Source organism: Ictalurus furcatus, chromosome 25 (assembly GCF_023375685.1).
Source record: "Ictalurus furcatus strain D&B chromosome 25, Billie_1.0, whole genome shotgun sequence".
In the NCBI taxonomy this organism is placed as follows: Eukaryota; Metazoa; Chordata; class Actinopteri; order Siluriformes; family Ictaluridae; genus Ictalurus; species Ictalurus furcatus.
The window spans coordinates 17,383,748-17,404,984 of record NC_071279.1 but is presented as its reverse complement, the minus strand read 5'-3'; the positions used below and the strand labels follow the sequence as shown (position 1 = coordinate 17,404,984).

The 21,237-nt window shown below is 40.4% G+C and overlaps 1 protein-coding gene and 1 long non-coding RNA gene across 7 annotated transcripts; one reads left to right on the top strand and one right to left on the bottom strand.

Moving 5' to 3' along the window:
* Positions 1 to 3,754: 3,754 nt before the first annotated feature.
* On the bottom strand, positions 3,755 to 13,044 carry LOC128601367 (uncharacterized). Of its 6 annotated transcripts, none has more exons than XR_008384696.1 (4): positions 12,925 to 13,044; positions 10,145 to 10,311; positions 9,944 to 10,033; positions 3,755 to 9,648 (listed from the first exon to the last, which is right to left on the bottom strand). It is a non-coding gene; the product is annotated as an uncharacterized LOC128601367 (long non-coding RNA). The 6 variants fall into 6 exon arrangements; XR_008384700.1 differs by lacking the exon at positions 12,925 to 13,044 and having other exon boundaries at positions 3,755 to 4,887; positions 5,707 to 9,648; positions 10,145 to 11,376; XR_008384698.1 differs by lacking the exon at positions 12,925 to 13,044 and having other exon boundaries at positions 3,755 to 5,865; positions 6,002 to 9,648; positions 10,145 to 11,376.
* LOC128601366 (heat shock factor protein 5-like) lies at positions 12,919 to 19,330 on the top strand. Its single transcript, XM_053614519.1, has 6 exons — positions 12,919 to 13,048; positions 15,116 to 15,613; positions 16,085 to 16,198; positions 17,032 to 17,123; positions 17,280 to 17,420; positions 18,608 to 19,330. The coding sequence occupies exons 2-6, from the start codon at positions 15,121 to 15,123 to the stop codon at positions 18,653 to 18,655; spliced, it is 888 nt and encodes a 295-aa protein (XP_053470494.1). The 5' UTR covers positions 12,919 to 13,048; positions 15,116 to 15,120; the 3' UTR covers positions 18,656 to 19,330.
* Positions 19,331 to 21,237: the final 1,907 nt, after the last annotated feature.

Here is a 21,237-nt window from a genome sequence, read left to right as displayed (position 1 = left end):
ATTGTTCACCCAGTGTGAAGACGACTGTGTCGTATTTTATTCAGAGAGACTGAAACATTTTTATTGCCGTAAGTGTTAATGCCGTTTCCATGGTGGCTCCTAATATTATTCATCTACTGGTTTGCTTCACTTGATGGATGTAGCGATGGATCCTGCTGGTTTTGTTTTTTTTCTTTAATGAAAGTCTTATATTTGGGATGTTTTCTCAGCATTTTCTCTTGCACATGATTTCTAGAATGTAAAAGAACCTTTCGTTTGATTCTGAAGGTTAAAGTATTAAAGAATGGCTCCTGGTTCACATCTTGCTTTAACTTTTGTTTTTGTTTTTTCATTTATTTTGCTTTGAAACATAGGAGTTTTATAAAGAGGATAAATCTGGCGAATAATAATTCATGTAGATTAGCTAAACATTTAGTAGTCAGTACATCTGTAAATGTAAAACTTTTCTACATTTGAACAATTTTACAGAAATACTGAGGACCTTTAAGAGGGCTGAGTATAAAGACGAGGGGTTACTGCATTACTGACGAGATTCCACTGTTTAACCTGAAATTAATCTCCAGGCAATAAATATTACAATAATACGATATTACAAGTAACTAATGACTGACAGGTTACTTCTGAATATGAGAAATTCTGCACTGTGTTAGACAATTTAAGCAATAAAATTGGATTTTAGGTCAATGCGAAGAGAGGGCTGTAGATGTAAAGATGCAAAGAGACCATAAAACAAATTTATAAAGCTCTCGTTTTTATATTAAAATATGTGTATTGTAGTTTTTTTTTTTGCTGGACAAATGCCTCCAAGTGAGGAACACCAAAGCACAAAATTAAAGGTTTCATTCACGGAGATTTTAAACTCCTTATCATTTTTTAGAAGGTCCATGGTTGAGTATATATTAATGCTCAGCCAACAACAGGAATATACACAATCACTCCATAACAAATAGCACTAGATATATATAATATAATATAATATAATATATAATATAATAATATAACTAGAATCTGTAGCCCCAATGTATAAAACGTTTGATGGCTGATATATAAGGAATGTTGGTTTAAAAAAAAAAAAGTACAAAAACTAGCAAATAGCTGGAGTATGACAATGAAATGTGTGAAAAGTATTGCCAGATTTTTGTATTATTGCAGAGTATATATGAAACACAAATTATTTCTACACTTCAAATGCTGTTTTGAAATTTTAATAAGTTGCTGTCCATTGGTGGGACAACATGGTGGTGCACTGGGTAGCATTGCTGCCTAGTGGTTCCAGTATCCCCAGTTTGATCCTGAGCTCAAGTTACTGTCTGTGTGAAGTTCTGCATGCTCTCCTCATGTCCACGTGGGTTTCCGATACGTTTATCCCTACTGAATGTACACTATATGGCTAAAATGATGTGGACACCTGTCTATCACAGCCATATATATAGGTCTTCCCCAAACTCTTGCCGCCAAGTTGGAAGCTCCAAAAGCACAGAAACCCTAGCGGCACCCCTGCCACTGAACACCACTGGGATGAACTGAAAGGCCGACCGCGTTCAAGGCCTCGTCACCAAACTCCAGTGCCTGAAGAGTCTTGGGATAAGTCTGAATGGGCAAATCCTCACAGCCATGCTCCAAAATCTACTTCAAAGCCTTCCTAGAAACATGGAGGTTATTATAACAGTAAAGTGGGGACTAAATCTGGAATGGGATGTTCAATTAGCACATATGGGTGTGATTGTCACATACTTTGTGCCATATAGTGGATTGGCTAGGCTAAATTGCCCCTAGTTGTGATTGTGTGTGTGTGATCAGCAGGATAAACTGATTACTGAAGATGAATGAATGGTGCACAGTGCTTTTCTCTACCTCTTCAACTCTTAGCTCATTTTGCTCACCCCTCCTAACTCATCACTTATTAATATTCATAAACCCAATCAACAATGTTTATTCCTATTTATCAGGTGACTTGTGTAATCTTAGAATTATTCTTGGCCTGTCGGATGCAGGATACATTGAAGAAGTTGTGCAGAATGTTCAACTGTGATGGTGGCATTTTTAAAAATGACATTTTAATAGTAATCTGTAGGACTAAAGGGGACATGTTATGCAAAATTACTAAATCACTTTTAAATGGTGTTTGAACATAAATCTGTGTCGGCAGAGTGCGTACACAACCACCCTACAATGGTAAAAATCCACCCACTCCTTTTTTTATATTCCCAATAAATAATAAACAGTGTCTAAAAATGAGCCATTTTCATTTCTGCCCTAACGTGATGTCACGTTGGAACAAGCCCCGCCCAGGAACTCTGCCCTATTAGCATAGCTCCTCCCCTGAGTGAACTGCACACAGTCCGCCATGTTTTCCGTGCTGGAGCACTACAGTGATAAGAAGAATGTCTCAGCTTCGTAAGCTTTATAAGTGTTTTATTGTTGGCTGTAAGAATGAACATCAAAGAGTCGTCAGTAGTTTTATTTTTGAAGGAAATATGCCCCCAAAAATACCTCAAATCATTTCACACAGACGGATTTGTGAACGAGGGTCAATACAAAGCAGGATTTGCTAAAAACTTGATTCTCAAGCATGGATCAGTACCAACTGAACAAACAGAAGAACAGCATGTTTTTGCTTCCACCCAAAATGGGGCATTTTAAGCTGAAACATCACAGACACATTTTGGGGACACCTGAGACTTATATTACATGTTGTAAAAGGGCTTAAAATAGGTCTCCTTTAATCATCCAGGTAGCTTTAGCTAAAAGCATGCTCACCAATGAGGGAGAAGCATCGTCAATACTAGCCTATCAATACTAGCACTCAGTTTTGAAGAAATTAGTCTCGTATCATTTTGCTGTTACAAACCTGAACTGGAACAGACTAATCCATTATTTAATGCCATGAAATCCCCAACATTTTAGTGCAGTCGTACTAACCTGCATTTTCAGTGCTGTCCTGGGGGAGAAATGGGCTGTGCTATGAGTAGAAGAATATTTTGTGCAGTAAGAAGTGCAGTCTCTTTTCACTTATCCTGTCGAGTTGATTCTGAATTTGCTAGCTAGTATTCGAGCACAAGTAAGCTTCGCTTGAGTTGTGCGCTGTATGTCGAATGGCCGCCATGATCCAATCACAGTGATTATGGAAATTAATCTTTTGACTGAACCTGTGAAATATGACCTCTCTTCGGGGTTTGTGTGGGTTTGCTTGGGCAGGTAAGAACACAGCAAGCATACTTGGCTGCAGACCAAAACAACTGATCCAAGACTGTATGAGGTGGTCTCATTCCACTTCAGAAACAAACTTCACTATGGCTTGATTGCACTCAAAAAGAGATTAGACCCTGAAACCACCCAAAAGATGGAAGTGAACCAAACATGCTGTGTATTTTGTGTTGCAAGCAGCATTTTTATTTAGTTGCAGTTGCGAGCTGCTGATGTGACATCAGGCATAAGGACGGAGAAACATTCATTAGTAAGATGATTCAGGATATCATAACAAGAAAAAATAAACAAATGCTGAATATGCTATGTTAAATGCTTCACACTAATCATTTTTTTTACTCTTTATTTACAGTTTGTGCAGTCTAAAACCAAACTGAATAGCAAAGAAATAAAAAAATATCCATTTTCCTAAGGTTTGAAACCAGCAAACAGACTAATAGGTGTGAAAAACAGGACAAAGCACATTTTCACACTATAAGGGGGGGGGGGGGGGTCACAAACAAACACTGCACACCTTCAGTACTTTTCTGTGTTTAATTATGGTTCATTTACATGTGATTCATTTACATATGATTCATTTTCATGAGATTCATATTCAAGTGATACATTTTCATGTGATTCATTTACATGTGATTCATTTTCATGAGATTCATATTCAAGTGATACATTTACCTGTGATTCATTTACTAATTTGCTTCTCTTTAAATCCAGTTTTAGACTGTGATATTACAAAGGTCTGTCCAAATTATTACTTGCTACACTGTACGAGATAACCCCAGTAAAATTGCCTGAATTCTATAATATAAATTTGTTCACCATGTTAGGTTTAAATCCTCTAAAAACAGATTCGCAATTAAATAACATTACATCCTTCAAAGCATTGGCATGTTCTGCTCACTCTCACAATCCTCCAAACACCCACACACCCAGAGTCTCCATAAACAAATGAGACAGCAGTGTATCCTACAGAAACCGAACGTTGTCCACAATGTGAAAACAACTCAGAGCGTAAGCTGGACTAACCAACAAAATTACCAAGACTGATAAACAGTCTGCACACAATAATAAATATAATGTCCTTACCTTTTAAAGACTTGTAACAAATAATATAACAGTGTAACAAGTAAAGCCAAGGAGATAACAGTAATAAAATTAAATAAACAGAAACTCTAACCCGGTCAGAGCATCACCAGAGCAGCACCTTCAGTACTTTTAAGGCATACTTGTCATTAAAAATAAAAAAAAGAAATAAATTTTAACTAAAAGTATACAAAAACAGAACATTTATTATCCGTTTACGTTTATGAATAAAGAACTTTTGCTAAAGGCCATTTAATATACTCGAATTGAAACCATTGTAGAAAGATATTGTTTGACTTTCTGTTCGAATGGGTTTCATTTGAATTGGCAGGTTTATAAAGATAAGATCTATCTTTTTTTTCTTCATCACTTAGCAACTCATGCTGTGTGGGTACGTTGTGTTTTCATCCAAATACCCGAGTTTTGCTGCTATGTATGCAGGTTAGTGTGCATGTAACGCTACGATGATTCAGTTACCACTGACATCACTTCCCATCTCCCTCGCTAGCGTGAATGGCTGAGAGGCGGGCCTAACCATTCTATTGGCTGGGATGTAGTAACACTCGACCTTACAGGCTAATGTCCCAATAACAATACGCCCTATTGGATGATAAAAGGTTTACAAAAAAAAAACCTCCCTTTTAGTTCACAAGCGATCTTTTCAGCATAACGCACTTCCACATAGTTAGCACATAAAATGTATAATCACTTGTACATAACATTTATTGCATATTTATTTCACTCAGGACTTATTTATTTATTTATTGCCTATTTTACCTCTGGGTTACATTAGCATTATGCTAATGTGTCTAAATCAACACACACATTCAAAATATCCAAAATAGTTACATAAAATAATTTAGACGAACAGGAAGTCAGACAGGAATGGTGCACACACAGGACTGATCTTTTCACAAGCTACTCAGAGTTAGTTACGAAATTACGAAAACGCAAGGTAAGATGTCCAAACGGGTTTTTACAGGGGCATCTGGTTCACTTTTTTGTTAGTTTTTAAAAAAAATTTGAGCGAGCGTTGGACGTTGGTCACCGTACTGTCTACACTGCGGCTGAAATAGAGATAGAGAATTGGAGATGGAGAACCGACAGGTCAATCACATCAGCTAATAAGCTATCTAGTTATTTTAATTAGAATTAGTAGAACTGTCAGTTTAGACTCTGTATTTTCTCTTGACATACTTTTTTTTTTTGTTTAGTTAGTTAAATTGATACGGGGAAGATAGCGACTGTTTTGTTTATTATTTTGGCCTTGCCCAGCCCTGAAGTGTGGTGCTTTCGGAGTGATTCTGTTTGTTTTGGATTATTTTTCTTGTAATCATTAAATTTGTAAGATTCGAAGATGTCAACCTCATTATTTCTGAGTCTGATTTGTTTTTGTTTATACTTTTTTTTATATTGCACCTCGACCCTAGACCGGGGTCATAACACTGTCGGTCTCATATCTCAGCCCTGCCAAGACTCAATTTCCCAGGAGGCAACACTCACTCCCAACATGGCCGCTGCAAACGACACCTCCCGCTCATGCATGTGCTCACCCTCCCCAGAGTTCTAAGCACACACCTGCAAGCCATTACAAACACAATCACACCACAGTATAAGAGAGACTTTGGAAGAGAGGAGACTTTGCAAAGTAATGTTCAGTTGACTCGTTTCTCTGTCATTCTCTAAGCCGTTTCTCGTACATTGACTAAGCTACCTTTTGACCAGTTTTTCCGCCACTGACTTCGAGCTCTGCCTTGCCTCCTTTTGTTTGTTTGACCGATCGCCTGATCCTCGCCTGTTTATCGACCACGAACTTTGTCTGTCCCCGTTGGATTATTCTGCCTTGATTCCTGTCACCCGCGACTGCCTCCGTCTCCACCCACGGTACGTGACAGATTACTTCGCCACTTACAATGGAAGCAGCGGGTGATCCGCGTGTGCAACAAGCCATTGAAAGCCACGGCCGGGTTCTAAGCGGCCATATTCAACAACTAGCCAACCTGAACGAACAGGTAGCTAAGCTAAACCAGGCCGCGCCAGCCGCTACTACAGTATCTCTGCGTCTTCCTCCCACCCCGGCACCGGAAAAATATGACGGAAATCCGACCCGTTGCCGAGGTTTCCTCCTTCAGTGCTCCGTTTTTTTTTCTACCTACCCAGAAATGACGGAAAATCGCAAGATCATCCATTTTATGGAGTTGTTAACCGGAAGAGCATTACTCTGGGCCACAGCCGAGTGGGGGCAGGCAGATGGTTCCATCACTACATATGATCAACTGACCGAGCGATTCCGGATTGTATTTGATCATTCTCCCGACAACAGGGAGACTGGGGAGGAACTGTTAACTCTGCAACAAGGGACACGCTGCGTGGCGGACTATGCGCTGGAATTTCGCACCGTAGCAGCTAGAAGTGGATGGAACCAACCCGCTCTAAAACCATGTTTCGCAGAGGATTAAATCCTGACGTCGTGACTGAACTTGCATGTCGCAATGATCAACTAACCCTCGATTCGCTCATCAGCCTGGCCATCCGTCTTGACCGACTGCTACAAAGTCGCCGCTCAACATACAGTGAGGGGAATCTGGCGGTACAAGCTCCTCCGGCTGAACCTATGCAGCTAGGTCGATCGAGGGTTAGCAAGGAGGAGAGAGAAAGAAGACATCGAGAATTTCGATGTTTCTACTGCGGCGCGGAGGGGCATTTCATTCCACAATGCCCTCTCAAACAACGCGGAGCCACAAGAGAAAACACTGCGGCCAAGCAGTATCAGCCAGAGGTGAGTGTGGGTTCAGAAACCCGGAGCTCATCTCGATCCACATTTTTCATGCTTGTTGTATTAGAATACTCAAACCGGTCTTGTACTCTCTAGAGGCGCTAATCGACTCAGGAGCAGCGGGGAATTTCATTGACCAGTCCACCGCCAAGCAATACAATATCCCCGTTCGACCGCTACATACTCCACGCCGGATCCAAGCCATCGATGGTACTCCCATCGGGAGGGGGCTCATCACCGACTGCACCGCACCAACCACCCTCCAAACCAGTGCACTCCATCAGGAGAGTATCGTTTTTTATGTCACGATTTCCACCCGACACCCAGTGGTCCTGGGCCTTCCCTGGCTAGAGCACCATAATCCAGTCATTTCCTGGACTCAGAAGGAAATCACGCACTGGTCCCTTCATTGCATTAAGAATTGTATTCGGGCACCTGTACTCATGTTAGCTACCACGTCCGTAGAAAGTCCGAACTGTACCACAACCATCCACATTCCCATGGAGTACCGGTACCTACAGCGAGGCATTTAGTAAGAAAAAGGCGAGTGGCTTACCCCCTCATCGGCCCTATGACTGCGCTATTGATTTGCTACCGGGAGCTACGCCACCCAGCGTTGACGCATCTTCTGTCACCTTCATCAACCCCACCTACTTCCCTGGAAAGTTGTGGCGTTTGGTGAACGATCCCCAGATTCACTCAGTCTGGTGGGACGACAGCGGGGAAGGAATATTTGCCCATCAACAAACCTTTGAAGCTGAAGTGCTTTTGTCCCAACCCACGCATTTGTCAGAGTACTTCAGAACGACTGACTTAATCAGTTTTGTTTGCTAGCTGAACCTGTAGGGCTTCAGAAAAGAACGCACAGACCGTGACGTCTCAGACAAGCAAACCAACATCACATCCATTAAAGCCCAACTGCACCACTTTCAAAACCCGTATTTCAAACGGGATAAGCCTGAGCTTCTGCTCAATATGAAGCGACTCACGCCACTCAACAAGGCCAAGCTCGCCGGGTTAAAGGTGACCAGCAGGAGGCCAAAACCTTTCCATCACGTGATGCGGAATTCGCCACAGGAAACCTCTGGCTTAATGAAAACAGGTTGGTAGTGTTTCAACAAGCAGATAAAAAGAATAGACAGAATATACTCATTCATTCACTTCAGTAACAACTTTAACCTAGTCAGGATCATGACCGATCCAGGGCCTATCCTGAGAAAACTGGACACCCTGAATGGGACGCCAGTCCATCGCAAAGCACCGTGCGCACACACACACATTCACACACTCGTTCACACATAGTGCCAATTTACCATAAACACTCCACTTATAACCTGGAACCTGGAAGAAACCCACCTCAACCCTAGTCCACAGGTTTCTCCGCCACTGTGTGAATTCTTTAAATCTGGAAACATTTTAGCCCATGTCCTTTGAAAGACTGGATAGAGAAATCCATTAGCCTTAAAAAAAAAGATTATGCATATATAGGAATGTGTAGAAAAAAGAGAAAATAGACAAATATAATGAGAAAGGGTACGTCATTTTGCTAGTACAGTGCCAGAGTGAAAAGAAAAGGGCCAGAGCTTTTCACAAGCTACTCAGCTTCGCTACGAAATTACGAAAACGCAAGGTAAGACGTCCAAACTGGGGTTTTTACAAGGCCGTCTGGTTCACTTTTTTTAATTTGAGTGAGAGTTGGACTTTGGTCACCGTACTCTCTACACTGCAGCTGAAATTTATATAGAGAATTGGACAGAACCGACAGGTCAATCACATCAGCTAATAAGCTATCTAGTTATTTTAATTAGAATTAGTAGAACCGTAGTTATTGACGTGCTATGAAATAATAGTTTTACTGCAGTGTAGTTTTACAGCAGCAACAGGACGAGTCTCAGGAGGAACAAGACAGAGAACAGGACGAGAGCGCCGAACCCACAGCCAAAAGACGAGCAAGAGGATACCAGCGACTAAACTGAAAGTGTTTTTCACCAAACCTGTGTGAGGTTAAAAATGTAATATTTTGGTAAGATTAATTTGAGTAAACAAATCTATTATAATTGTAAAAAATAAATGAAATTACATGAATTTCTCAAAATAAACAGAAAAAGCAAGCAGAAATCTGTTTTTGCCTAACAAAATTACATCTCAATTGCCCAGTGTTTAAAGGTGAAAATATAAAACAAAATTGAAGTCATGCTGTTGAGGCATAGAAACTGTAACATACACACAACACACGAAATCTCTCTTACACGAAATCCATAACACCATCTCTACTTGAGCAGATTATTTTTAAGTGAATGTACTCATGCACTGCAGGCATCAGTTCCAATGTTCATGAACAGCCTCTGAAGGACCTCAAAGGTGTATGTGAAGTTTTTGGGGTACTTTATGTTAAGTGCATAAAGCAATCCCATCAAGTTGACAAATGCATTTGGTACATCACCAAGATTGCGTAGAACGACAACTTCTTCGATTACAAGGGCTACATCACTGCAGTCACACAGAATAGAGTCCATCACATCATCCACAACTGTACTGATTCCAGCGGTCACGCCCTTGATTAACTCTTCTTCAGAATCTGTGTGCTGTATTAAAAACAAAGACAAACTTTAAAATGTGCTTTCACACATACATCCTCACAAGCTCAACGACTTCAGAACAGCATGAGTGAACCGATCTTAACTTTACTAGTTATCACACAAGATGAATTAATATTAGAAGGTGGTAAAAAAAAAAATACAGTACAACTTCCTGAAATTTATCATCTCTCATGAAAATAAAACAAGGTAAACTCCATCAAAATAGTTGGAAAGATCGATACATGGACTTCCATTATCCGAATATCTTCCATCCCTTCTTACTTTCCTCACAGACACTTACCTCACAGATCTTTAAGAACTGAGATGGATTCTCCCACATGGACAGTGGCAGCCCCAGCAGTACTGCAACCCTCTTCCTGTGATTTGATGCCTCAAAAGTACAAATGTTTTATATTCAAATTATGCAGGACAAGAGAAATAGCAAGAAAGGAAATGACCACAGTATTTACAAAACAAGTACACTTGAAATAAACCTACTCACATTTTTATCCAGGCTCTCCAGTATGGCACTCCTTTCTGCAATGTCTGCATGGCGCCTCAAGCGGTACAAATGTACAAATACAGCAGCTTTGAGGCGTGTTTGTCAAGACCCTCATAAAAGGACTTGCTCAGGTCCATCGACACAAGTCTGGTGAATTCTGCGCTGATCTTCAGTCATTACAGAACATCAAACAAACAAAGAAACATGTTAAACAACACTGCAAAAAAACTCAACTGAATTTTCACAGTGCAGGTCAAAGGTCATAATGTTCCATTCCAAAGTACTACAGCACTGCTGTACAATGAAGCCAAGTGCATAAAGTTACACTTTACTTTAGGTAAAATAACAAAAAAAATGCAAGTTTAATCATTTTTTCTATATTGGATATGACAAAAAAGACAGTTATATCAGTGCCTGAAGTGATTCTATGAAGAAAAGAAAAAAAAAAGTAATTCAAAAATGTAATAAACAGTGTACACAAGCAAGATCATCGTTATCGTCATAGTCAGTGTGTTACTGGGAGAATCTGATACCCGGTCAGGTTTAGGATACGAGTCAGGTTGGTCATCATAGGGATCGTACTCAGTCTGTGTCAACATCAGCGTTTGGTCATTAGTGATTTCAACGAGCGTGAGAGACTGCTCCGAACGAGAGAAACAATACAAGGCAAAATGAGCAAGACAAGAAGAATTATTGCACCTATTGGTAAACAGACGGTTAATATCCACGAGCCTCATCCCCCGATTACTGAGTTCAGCCAATCAAACCCCGTCTCACTAGTCTGTGGAGCGTTGCGTATCGCAGACCGCATGTGTTCAATGATAGAATAACCATCATGTGTCTGCGTGGTGAGGGGACGTGAACGTTGTATGGGAGCACTGTTGGCAATGATTCTTATGACCAAAGGTGATACAGAACGCTTTACAGAGGCGGCCAATATCTTGGCATACGGGCTTTTAACTGCTAACTGTCGTCCAATCTGCAACAATAGTCTACTAAAGAACTCTGCGGGCTTATGTGGGACCTACAGAAATCACGTCGCCTTAGGCACTTAGTCCCGTCACCACGATCAGCTAAATACCAAATTTGTGTAAAAGTGTGTGCGTCATGCACTCTTTCTGCTGCAATGATGTGATTGGCGTGATTGATCATTAAGTCTTCCACACAATAAACTTCAATATCACGCTTTGGTTTATCTTTGAAGTTTAAGGGTCTACCCCCGGACCCCAGTGTTGTCGGGAACGGTCCCAGTGATTTGTGAGTTTATTTCTTTGACAGGGCTTATTAACAGATACCACCTATACCAGGAGAATGGTGTACGATTAGGAATAGGTTTGTATGTCTGAGTGGTTTTGCAGGTCGACATCTAATGATTTGTGTCTAGCCTGCAACAGTAGTCTGTGGTCAGGGAGGTGCGGTAGCAAAGTCACGTCATCTAACCTCTGTCCTGGTCACGTGGTTATATAGTACGCACTAATGAAGTTCAGTCCTCCTAAGAGTACAGTTTCAGTATCCCAAAGGGGTTAAGGCCATCCTGAGCCTGTTTCAGAACAGCATTCGCTCAATCTGTTTTTTAGTGTCCCATTTCCTCTCTCTACCACCCCAGCACTAGCTGGGTGATATGCACAGTGCTGCTTTAAGTCAATACCCAAATATTCACCCACCTACTTAAGGGCATGGCTCACAAAAGGTGTGCCATGATCACCGGAGATTATCATTATCACTACCGCGTCCGAGTCCTGTTCGGACGTAGGGACGTAGCCTTCTCTACCTTCAAACCTCAACCCATGTTATGAGTTGCGCAAACAGTTTTTTAGAGTAATTAAGAGAAACCAATGCTTTAATGCAGCGATCATTCCCCCTTTTGATGCATGGTCCCTGTAACTTTCAAAGTTTTAATCAATTTAACATGCTACATGTAATACTTCTCTCTCGATGTAATACACGCATTTCTTATATCATTGACTACATTTACATGGACAGCTGTAATCTAATTATTGACCTTACTCTGAGTAAGACAATACTGTGATTAAGAATACTCCTTTCATGTACCCGTTTTACATGTTAGAGAACATAGATCGATTAACAGCACACGTCATTACGTCGCCACGCCATCAGACGTCCCTCCAGAATTTCACGTATCGACATACAGTTGGTCTTCGTTAAGGTACCGTATACAGTTTCGGCTGTTTTTATTTAAATTCTTTACGAACGCTTCAAGTGCGGTTAATTATTTGTCATGCTGTACGTGCGAATAGACGACTGCCTGAAGCCGTGGGCTGCGTCCCAAACCACATACTTACATCTATATAGTAGCCGAGATACATGTATTTCGCTTACTACAGGCCTATAGTAGGCAAGTACGGGGTTTTGGACGCAGCCGTGTTCTCTTGTTTGCCGTAAAACGGTTGAGCACTGCCGTGTGTACGTGTCCTGTCGCAAAATGCGGTGAAAACTCTCGCACGACGTTAATAGTGTGATTAAGGTGTGTACATGTCTGTAATACACGTCCATAATGCGACTAAAACAGGAGTACGCCACACGTCTTAATTCGAGTTGTGTTTACTTCTAGTATGACCTTAATTGGATTAAGGCCATTAAAAATTGCTGTTTACATGCTAGTTTCTTAATCAGAGTATCGTCTTAATCGGGTTAATAGTGGAATATTGTTGTCCATGTAAACGCACTGATTGTCTCCCTTCCATACAGACAGCAATACATGATGACAGCAATGAGCTATGACATAAAATTCTAAATTCTAAATTCTTGATGATGCGTACCGTTCAGTGGAGAGACCATTATTGTCCAGAAAACTTGAGAAGACACACACAGCCCAACCAGGAGACCAAATTGTTGCGGAAATCATCAAGGAAACACTCGCAGACCTCTGAAGTTCCTCTGAAGGTAAAAAAAGGTTTATTACAGAAAGATGGTTAATACAGGATAGAATAAAGCAGGATAGATTAATGAGAGCGCTCTGAAGTGCTTGTGCTGAACCACTACTATAGATATGAAACACAGAGCATGACACACTTTTGTGCACCGATAAGAAGCGGTATTTTTTATGATACTCATATCTTTAGTAGGTGTGTAGTACTGGAAACACATGAAAAACAGTTTTTCTGAATTATACCCCTCAGAATTAACACACTGAGGCACACAGCAATAAAAAAAAAAAAAGTGAAGCGCTGATTTAACGTCTTTGGTAAGAAAACCTTCTCTCTTAAACGGTTAAAACACTCATTCTGATGACAAACAACTTCTTAACAAGTCACATAAAACACTTCTCTCAGAGAGCGGCACTGAACCGCAGCAGTAGCGCGGGCACTCGTAGCCCCTGACGTAAGACAGACAGCGCCATTTTGTTTAACTGTCCGCCATCTTGTATAACTAACCGACTGAACTTCAGCTAGCAGCAAGCTAGTGTTAATATATTCACTGAGGACTTTAAAAAGCATACAAAAAAAAATCAGCTATTTACAACTTCAGACAAAATGCTGTGATTTAAAGACGAAGTTTCCACTTTAAGCTCATGTTAGCTAAAATTCATGCTGTGCTAAACTAAATTAATCTGTCCAGTAGCATGTTAGCTAGAAAGCTAACATTTTTGTAGGGAAATGGGTGTAAAAATAAAAACAAAAAGGTCCACAGGAAGAAGTAAACCTTGAGCCTTGAACTTTAACATGTTAGATTTTACTCAAAAGAAGTATCTACTCTCTACATCACAGCTTAAATCATTTTCGGTAGATTTAATCTCAGGGCTAAGCGCTAGTTAGCTGTCTCCTCTTTAAAGTGTATAGCTGAAACGCTGTTTAACGATTTAATTGAATTAAACTACATAACATTTATAACTATGTGTAAAGATAAGGAGAAAAAATATTACTTGCCTTGAGTTGGTGTCCAGCTGTGAACTGCTGCTCCTCCATTCAGATGGAGCTGTGAGAGAGAGAATGAACTCCAGCAGGAAAAGATGTTCAGTTGTTTTCCCTGTGGGGGAGGGGCAACTCTCTCTCTCTCTCTCAGCTCCTCACCTATCACTTCACATATTTATCTTTTACTTATCCAGATTATGGGTTTCCCATATTGTAGTGTTACAACCTGGAACCTGGAACTGACTTTTATATTAAAGTGGGGGACCAGTACACACTAAAATAATACGTAATACAATAAAAACACAATTTGTTCAAATTATTTACGAAACAACAACAAAAACAAAAACATTGCGGCTGTTATTTCATGAGTATTCATTGCCGTTGCTGTGAAAGCCCTAAGTTCATTGGAGAGACACAAGGCCACAGCTTCACATTTTTGGTTTGCTAATGAAGAGTTATATATTAGCACATTTTGTCATAATTTATGGCCTATAGTTTTTTTTTCCTGCTAGAGGAATAACAGAGACCCCGCGGGCGGTATGTTTGCCACTGCTGACCTAAACGTTCACCGTTTCTCCTACAAAATATGCCGAATAGTGTCGTCACTATTTTCCGATACACGTTAATACGCACCAAGACTTTACTTTGGGATTGAACGACGTCACAGGCACGGGTTACTCTGATTGGATAAAATCACACGAGCTCACTGAATATTCATGAATTTCACGTAACGGTTCCTGACCAGTCGTAATGGCTCTGAGAAGCGATAAGGGATCAGAGAACTATCAAAAGGAACCATATAGCAAGTGTATGTGCTCATATATAAGAAATATTTCACACGTGATCATGTAGCTCTTAGAAATTACTTTGGGTCTGTTTTTGTTTGATTATTTAGGCTACAGCCAGGTTGCTTGACAACTCTAACGGTCAATTTGAAAACATTGATGCTATAGCTTGTTATTGTTAGTGATTTTCAGCTGTTACTGAAGATGAATGTGTTATGTGTTAGCTAGCCACCTACTATCTAGTTAGTGCTAGAGAGTAATTGTTACATTCAGTCTCCTTTTTTTTCCTCCCATCTGGCTACAAATCTTTTTAGCTAATATGGAGATCGTTGATGCATCTTTGGTCACCTTCATCAACCCCACCTACTTCCCTGGAAAGTTGTGGCGTTTGGTGAATGATCCTGAGATTCGCTCAGTCTGGTGGGACGACAGCGGGGAAGGGATACTTGTTCATCAACAAACCTTCGAAGCTGAAGTGCTTTTGTCCCAACCCACCCACCTGTCAGAGTACTTCAGGACAACTGACTTCATAAGTTTCGTTCGCCAGCTGAACCTGTACGGCTTCAAAAAACAACGCATAGACAACGTCTTGGACAAGCAGTCGAACAACTCTTCGATTAAGGCCCAACTGCACCATTTTCAAAACCCATATTTTAAACGGGATAAGCCTGAGCTTCTGCTCAATATGAAGCGACTTACGCCACTCAACAAGGCCAAGCTCGCCGGGTTAAAGGTGACCAGCAGGAGGCCAAAACCTTTTCATCACGTGATGCGGAATTTGCCACAGGAAACCTCTGGCTTAATGAAAACAGGTTGGTAGTGTTTCAACAAGCAGATGAAAAGAATAGACAGAATATATTCATTCATTCATTTCAGGCACCCTGAATGGGACGCCAGTCCATCGCAAAGCACCGTGCACACACACACGTTCACACACTCGTTCACACATAGTGCCAATTTACCCTAAACACTCCACTTATAACCTGGAGAAACCCACCTCAACCCTAGTCCACAGGTTTCTCCGCCACTGTGTGAATTCTTTAAATCTGGAAACATTTTAGCCCATGTCCTTTGAAAGACTGGATAGAGAAATCCATTAGCCTTAAAAAAAAAAAAAAAGATTATGCATATATAGGAATGTGTAGAAAAAAGAGAAAATAGACAAATATATTGAGAAAGGGTACGTCATTTTGCTAGTACAGTGCCAGCTAGATAACTTTGTGGCCTCGGTCATCATCTGTAGTTTTAGTTTATTAATATCTGACTTGTCTCTATCTGTTCAGGTTCAACCTTGCTTGAACATCAGGGAACCCCTTACTACCATCCCTGTAATGTCCCTCAGCAGGAGCAGAGGAGCAACTTACCTCATCACTCACAGTACGGGTTTTACACACCAGGTAATGATGATTTAATACATTTTGTCCCCTTTATAATAGTTGTGAGCTCAGCCTTAATTAGTTTAAGCATTCGATTTGCACGCTACTTTAGTAAATACAGTAGTGCATTATTCTGACGTGTAGTTTAATTGTATGCAATTTAGGATGGAGCTCAGTCCATTGTTTCACAATTTCAGTGTTGGCGTTTCTATCTATCTGTCTATCTATCTATCTATCTATGTATCTATCTATCTATCTATCCATCTATCTATTTGTCTGTCTGTCTATCTATCTATCTGTCTGTCTGTCTGTCTGTCTATCTATCTATCTATCTATCTATCTATCTGTCTGTCTGTCTGTCTATCTATCTATCTATCTGTCTATCTATCTATCTTGTCTGTCTATCTGTCTGTACCTATAAGCAGGAAGTTCCACAATGCCTTGCGTAAACTCATTTTTAACATTAATTGAGGGATTATTACCCCGTGGTGCTTGGCAATGTGGTGGGCTTTTAAAAAAAAAAAAAAACATATTCTGTTGCTTTATGCAGCAGATGCAGGCACAGCTTAATGCATTGTTGTTGTTTTAGTATGGTTTATTCATGGTTTATCATTTTACATATCTTCCAGGTTATTTGTAGAACTCAGGAATAAAACAAATGGACTTTTTCACCTTTAAATATTGACATTTCAACATGTTATTTAATACAGTAGGCAAAGAATGAAGAAAAACTGTGTGCAGAGGGGCTGCAGGAACTGTAATATCGTTCCTGAATAATCTATCTTAGTGATGTGTTGTTTATGTCTTAACAAGAAATGAATCGTTTATTAACCTTCAATGTTTCCCATCCCCAGTGTATCAGCGCTGTAGCCCAGACTTCTTGGATTCAAACGTGCCAAGCTTTCAACAACCAGCTGCTTCCTACTCTCCTGGTGACTATTACCCTGTAAGAACTGAGAAACCTTTTTAAGTTTATGTACTGTTCTGATCACTAAAAATGGCTAGTGTCATTATTTTAGCCAGTGTAGGCATGTTAAACAGTTAAAAGTAAAACCTTGATGTGTAAATAATATTAATATGAATTTTCCCACTCATTCCTCAGGACTACTCAGTCGGATACACTGATCCGATTGATCAGGATCCATACTGGAAAGCAGGTGATGTTCCAGAGTCCAGTACGAGTGACCTGGACAAAGAGAAAGAGGAACTGGACGCTATATTAGATCTGGCGTTGGACATGCAGGTCAGATTAGATGAGTTCCCATCAAGAACAGCCCCGAGTGTGTATCTGTGCTTACAGTGTAGTCAGTGCTGCCGTAGTACCATAAGGTCCAATAATCGGAATCCAGGACCAAGAACTGTTTACACGGTTCAAGAACATACAGTTCCCTCCAATAATATTGGCACCCTTGGTAAATATGAGTAAAGGATGCTGCGAAAATTTGTCTTTATTGTTTAGCCTTTTGATCTTTTGTTCAGCCTTCTTTGCTTATATTTACCAATGGTGCCAAAATTAGTGGAGGGCACTGTATGTGGTTTAAGTTCCGTAGGTACGGAAAAACACTGACACCATAGTGTAACCATAAAATGCAAATCAGTGTGTAGCCACCACTGTTAATCCGTATTATTCATTATATTCATTCCTTATTTCTGTTCTTGCACCTGTTTTAAAATAATCAGCACATGACTGAACAAAACAAAACTTTTTTTTTTGTCATGAATTTGCAATCAGAAGCTTGCAAGACTTGTTTGTGAGGTAATGGATTTGAGTTTATGGGTGCGTCTCAATCAGCTCCCTGATCAGGGAGTGGACCATTTGAAGGGCTGTCTCAATTGCGAAATCCTACCAGTGTGCACTGGGACGTTCGCTCCCTAAAAAATCCCACAATGCACCACGAAAACCAAGGAGCATAGATGTTCACTATTTTCCCTTACTGAAAATGGCGCCATGTTTTCAGAAGCCTCTCAGATCGAAAAGTGTGGCGGACGAACGCTGTTGTTGTTGCTCTCAAATGATTACTTACGTTAGCGATTTTTAACTTTATTTGACGTTCTATATATTGTTTATTTGAATCTAACGACTTTAATGATCTTTTAAAAATCTACTAACTAGTCTACGAACCTACTTGAAGTACCATGACAGACAAATGAATATGACATATAATGTTAGAAAGATGTCCGTCCTGCATGTTGAGGTTAAGTGCCAGTGGTGATGTTTTACAACGCGAATACGTAATCATGTTACCGGAAATTGAGTCATCAGTGTCCTAATGTGTAGTGAGTCAGGGTCTTTACCAGTGCCCGAGCTCATGTACACCATATACCGATTCACCACCTGGGGATCGAGGGAGCTGATTGAGACGCACCCTACCGTATGTTTTGTGTAATGTGAAACATTAATGTTGTTTTCTATATATTTTATTTATTCAGGCTGAAGTTGATGCCCGGAGGTTGCTGCAGCTATCAGTCACCTGTTAAGACAGCTTGAGTGGGTGTTACGAACCCGGTCTAGGTCAGGCCGCTATGTACAAAGATAATTTGCAGTGCACTGGAAGCAGAGGGTACGGGCTCGCTCATCCAGGCAGCAATAAAAGAGAAGCCAGCCCTGCAGATGTGATCATTGACTCTAGCTGCTGTGGTTAGATGAGAGACAGAGAGTTAGAAGAGAGACAGAAGGCCAGAAGCAATGCTGTGTGTTTCCATTTTGATCGTTGCTATAAAAATCAAAAATTAAATAAAAACTCTCCCAAGGTGGAAAAATAATCTTCCAAACAAAATGAATCAAAGAGATAGAGACTGAATGCAGTCGATACAAAAAAATCATTTGTAAAATAGACATTTGATTGAATGACAGTTTATAGTTTTTATGTGTATTTTAGGAAAATATAAGATGTAAATTACGTCCAAGTCACTTGAGAGCATTACTGTAAATTAATATAAACCTATAGCTCTCCAGATTATTTGTTGTATTAATAATTGTGTTTCACATTTTTTTAGACCTGAATGTTATAAATGTTAGGAAGATTTTTTGTTTATTTTTAAATATCTTATCTTATTTATTTATTCATTTCATGCATACTGTTTTAGTGTTTTTTATGCTGCCTGACATGTAGAGAAGTAACTGTTATCAGTAAAGTGAATTATTTCTTTTAACAGCATGTCCTGAAGTGCTTTATTCCTCTTATACTACAGCCATTTTTATTTATTAAAGAACAACACATCATACCTGTTTATCTGTTTATAGCTGTGTTGTAGAAAGTCTGCAAAACAAAGTAGTTTCTTATCACTTGTGTTGTAAGACCTATAAACAGTCGATCCCCCACCAGCTGCTCATTTTTATTTTCTCTTGAAGTTAATACAACAACAACAACAAAATGCAGCTTGTCATGTTAATTAGAAACTATCAAGTCCTCCATCCTGAACACTTTTTCATGTTGCAAAACTTGAAGGAACAGTTTTATCACTGACTGTTCCAAAGTGCTGAAACTGGAGGCTCCGTCCATAAATGTTAAATACTGTAAATGTGTCCTTAATTATCATTAACTGCAAGCTGAAATTCAGATCCATCATCTCATATTCATCTTTAGATCTTAAAGCCTAATGTCTTCAGTGTGTAGCAAAAACAAAAGACTTGGCCTTGCTGTTCCAATACTTTTGGAGGGGAATGTATTTAGCTATGATGCTGCTATAGTGTTACTATGGTACCCTATTGTAACTATGGTAACTATGGTTGTTATAGTGTTGACCATAACGTGATCATGGCCTTACTCTGGTATATGTACATGTTGATGGTTGGTATTAATAGTAATATATCATAGTAACCATGATATAACCATCTATTGTAAGCCATTCTCAAAACAGCTCTGACCCATTGAGGCATGGACTCCACAAGACCTGTGAAGGTGTGCTCTGGTATCTGGTACCAAGACATTAGCAGCAGACCCTTAGCAGCAGTTATGTAAGCAGAAACCTGTGTGGTCGCCTGTGTGTGTGCTGTGGAATCATGCTGGAATACTGCCCTGCGACCCAGTATCCCAAGGGAGGGGATCATGCTCTGCTTCAGTATGTCACAGTACATATTGGCATTCATGGTTCCCTCAATGAACTGTAGCTCCCCAGTGCCGGCAGCACTCATGCAGCCCCAGACCATGACACTGCCACCACCATGCTTGACTGTAGGCAAGACACACTTGTCTTTGTACTCCTCACCTGGTTGCTGCCACACACGCTTGACACCATCTGAACCAAATAAGATTATCTTGGTCTCATAATCCATGTCCTTAGTCTGCTTGTCTTCAGCAAACTGTTTGCGGACTTTCTTGTGCATCATCTTTAGAAGAGGCTTCCTTCTGGGACGACAGCCATGCAGACCAGTTTGATGCAGTGTGCGGCGTATGGTCTGAGCACTGACAGGCTGACCGCCCACCCCTTCAACCTCTGCAGCAATGCTGGCAGCACTCATACGTCTATTCATTGAGGGATCCATGAATCCCAACATGTACTGTGACATACTGAAGCAGAGCATGATCAGTATGCAGTATTCCAGCATGATAACGACCCCAAACACACCTCCAAGACGACCACTGCCTTGCTAAAGAAGCTGAGGGTGAAGGTGATGGACTGGCCAAGCATGTCTCCAGACCTAAACCCTATTGAGCAACTGTGGGGCATCCTCAAACGGAAGGTGGAGGAGCACAAGGTCTCTAACATCCACCAGCTCCGTGATGTCGTCATGGAGGAGTGGAGAGGGCCTAAAGTGGCAACCTGTGAAGCTCTGGTGAACTCCATGCCCAAGAGGGTTAAGGCAGTGCTGGAAAATAATGGTGGCCACACAAAATATTGACACTTTGGGCCCAATTTGGACATTTTCACTTAGGGGTGTACTCACTTTTGTGGCCAGCGGTTTAGACATTAATGGCTGTGTGTTGAGTTATTTTGAGGGGACAGCAAAGTTACACTGTTACACAAGCTGTACACTCACTACTTTACACTGTAGCAAAGTGTCATTTCTTCAGTGTTGTCACATGAAAAGATATAATCAAATATTTACAAAAATGTGA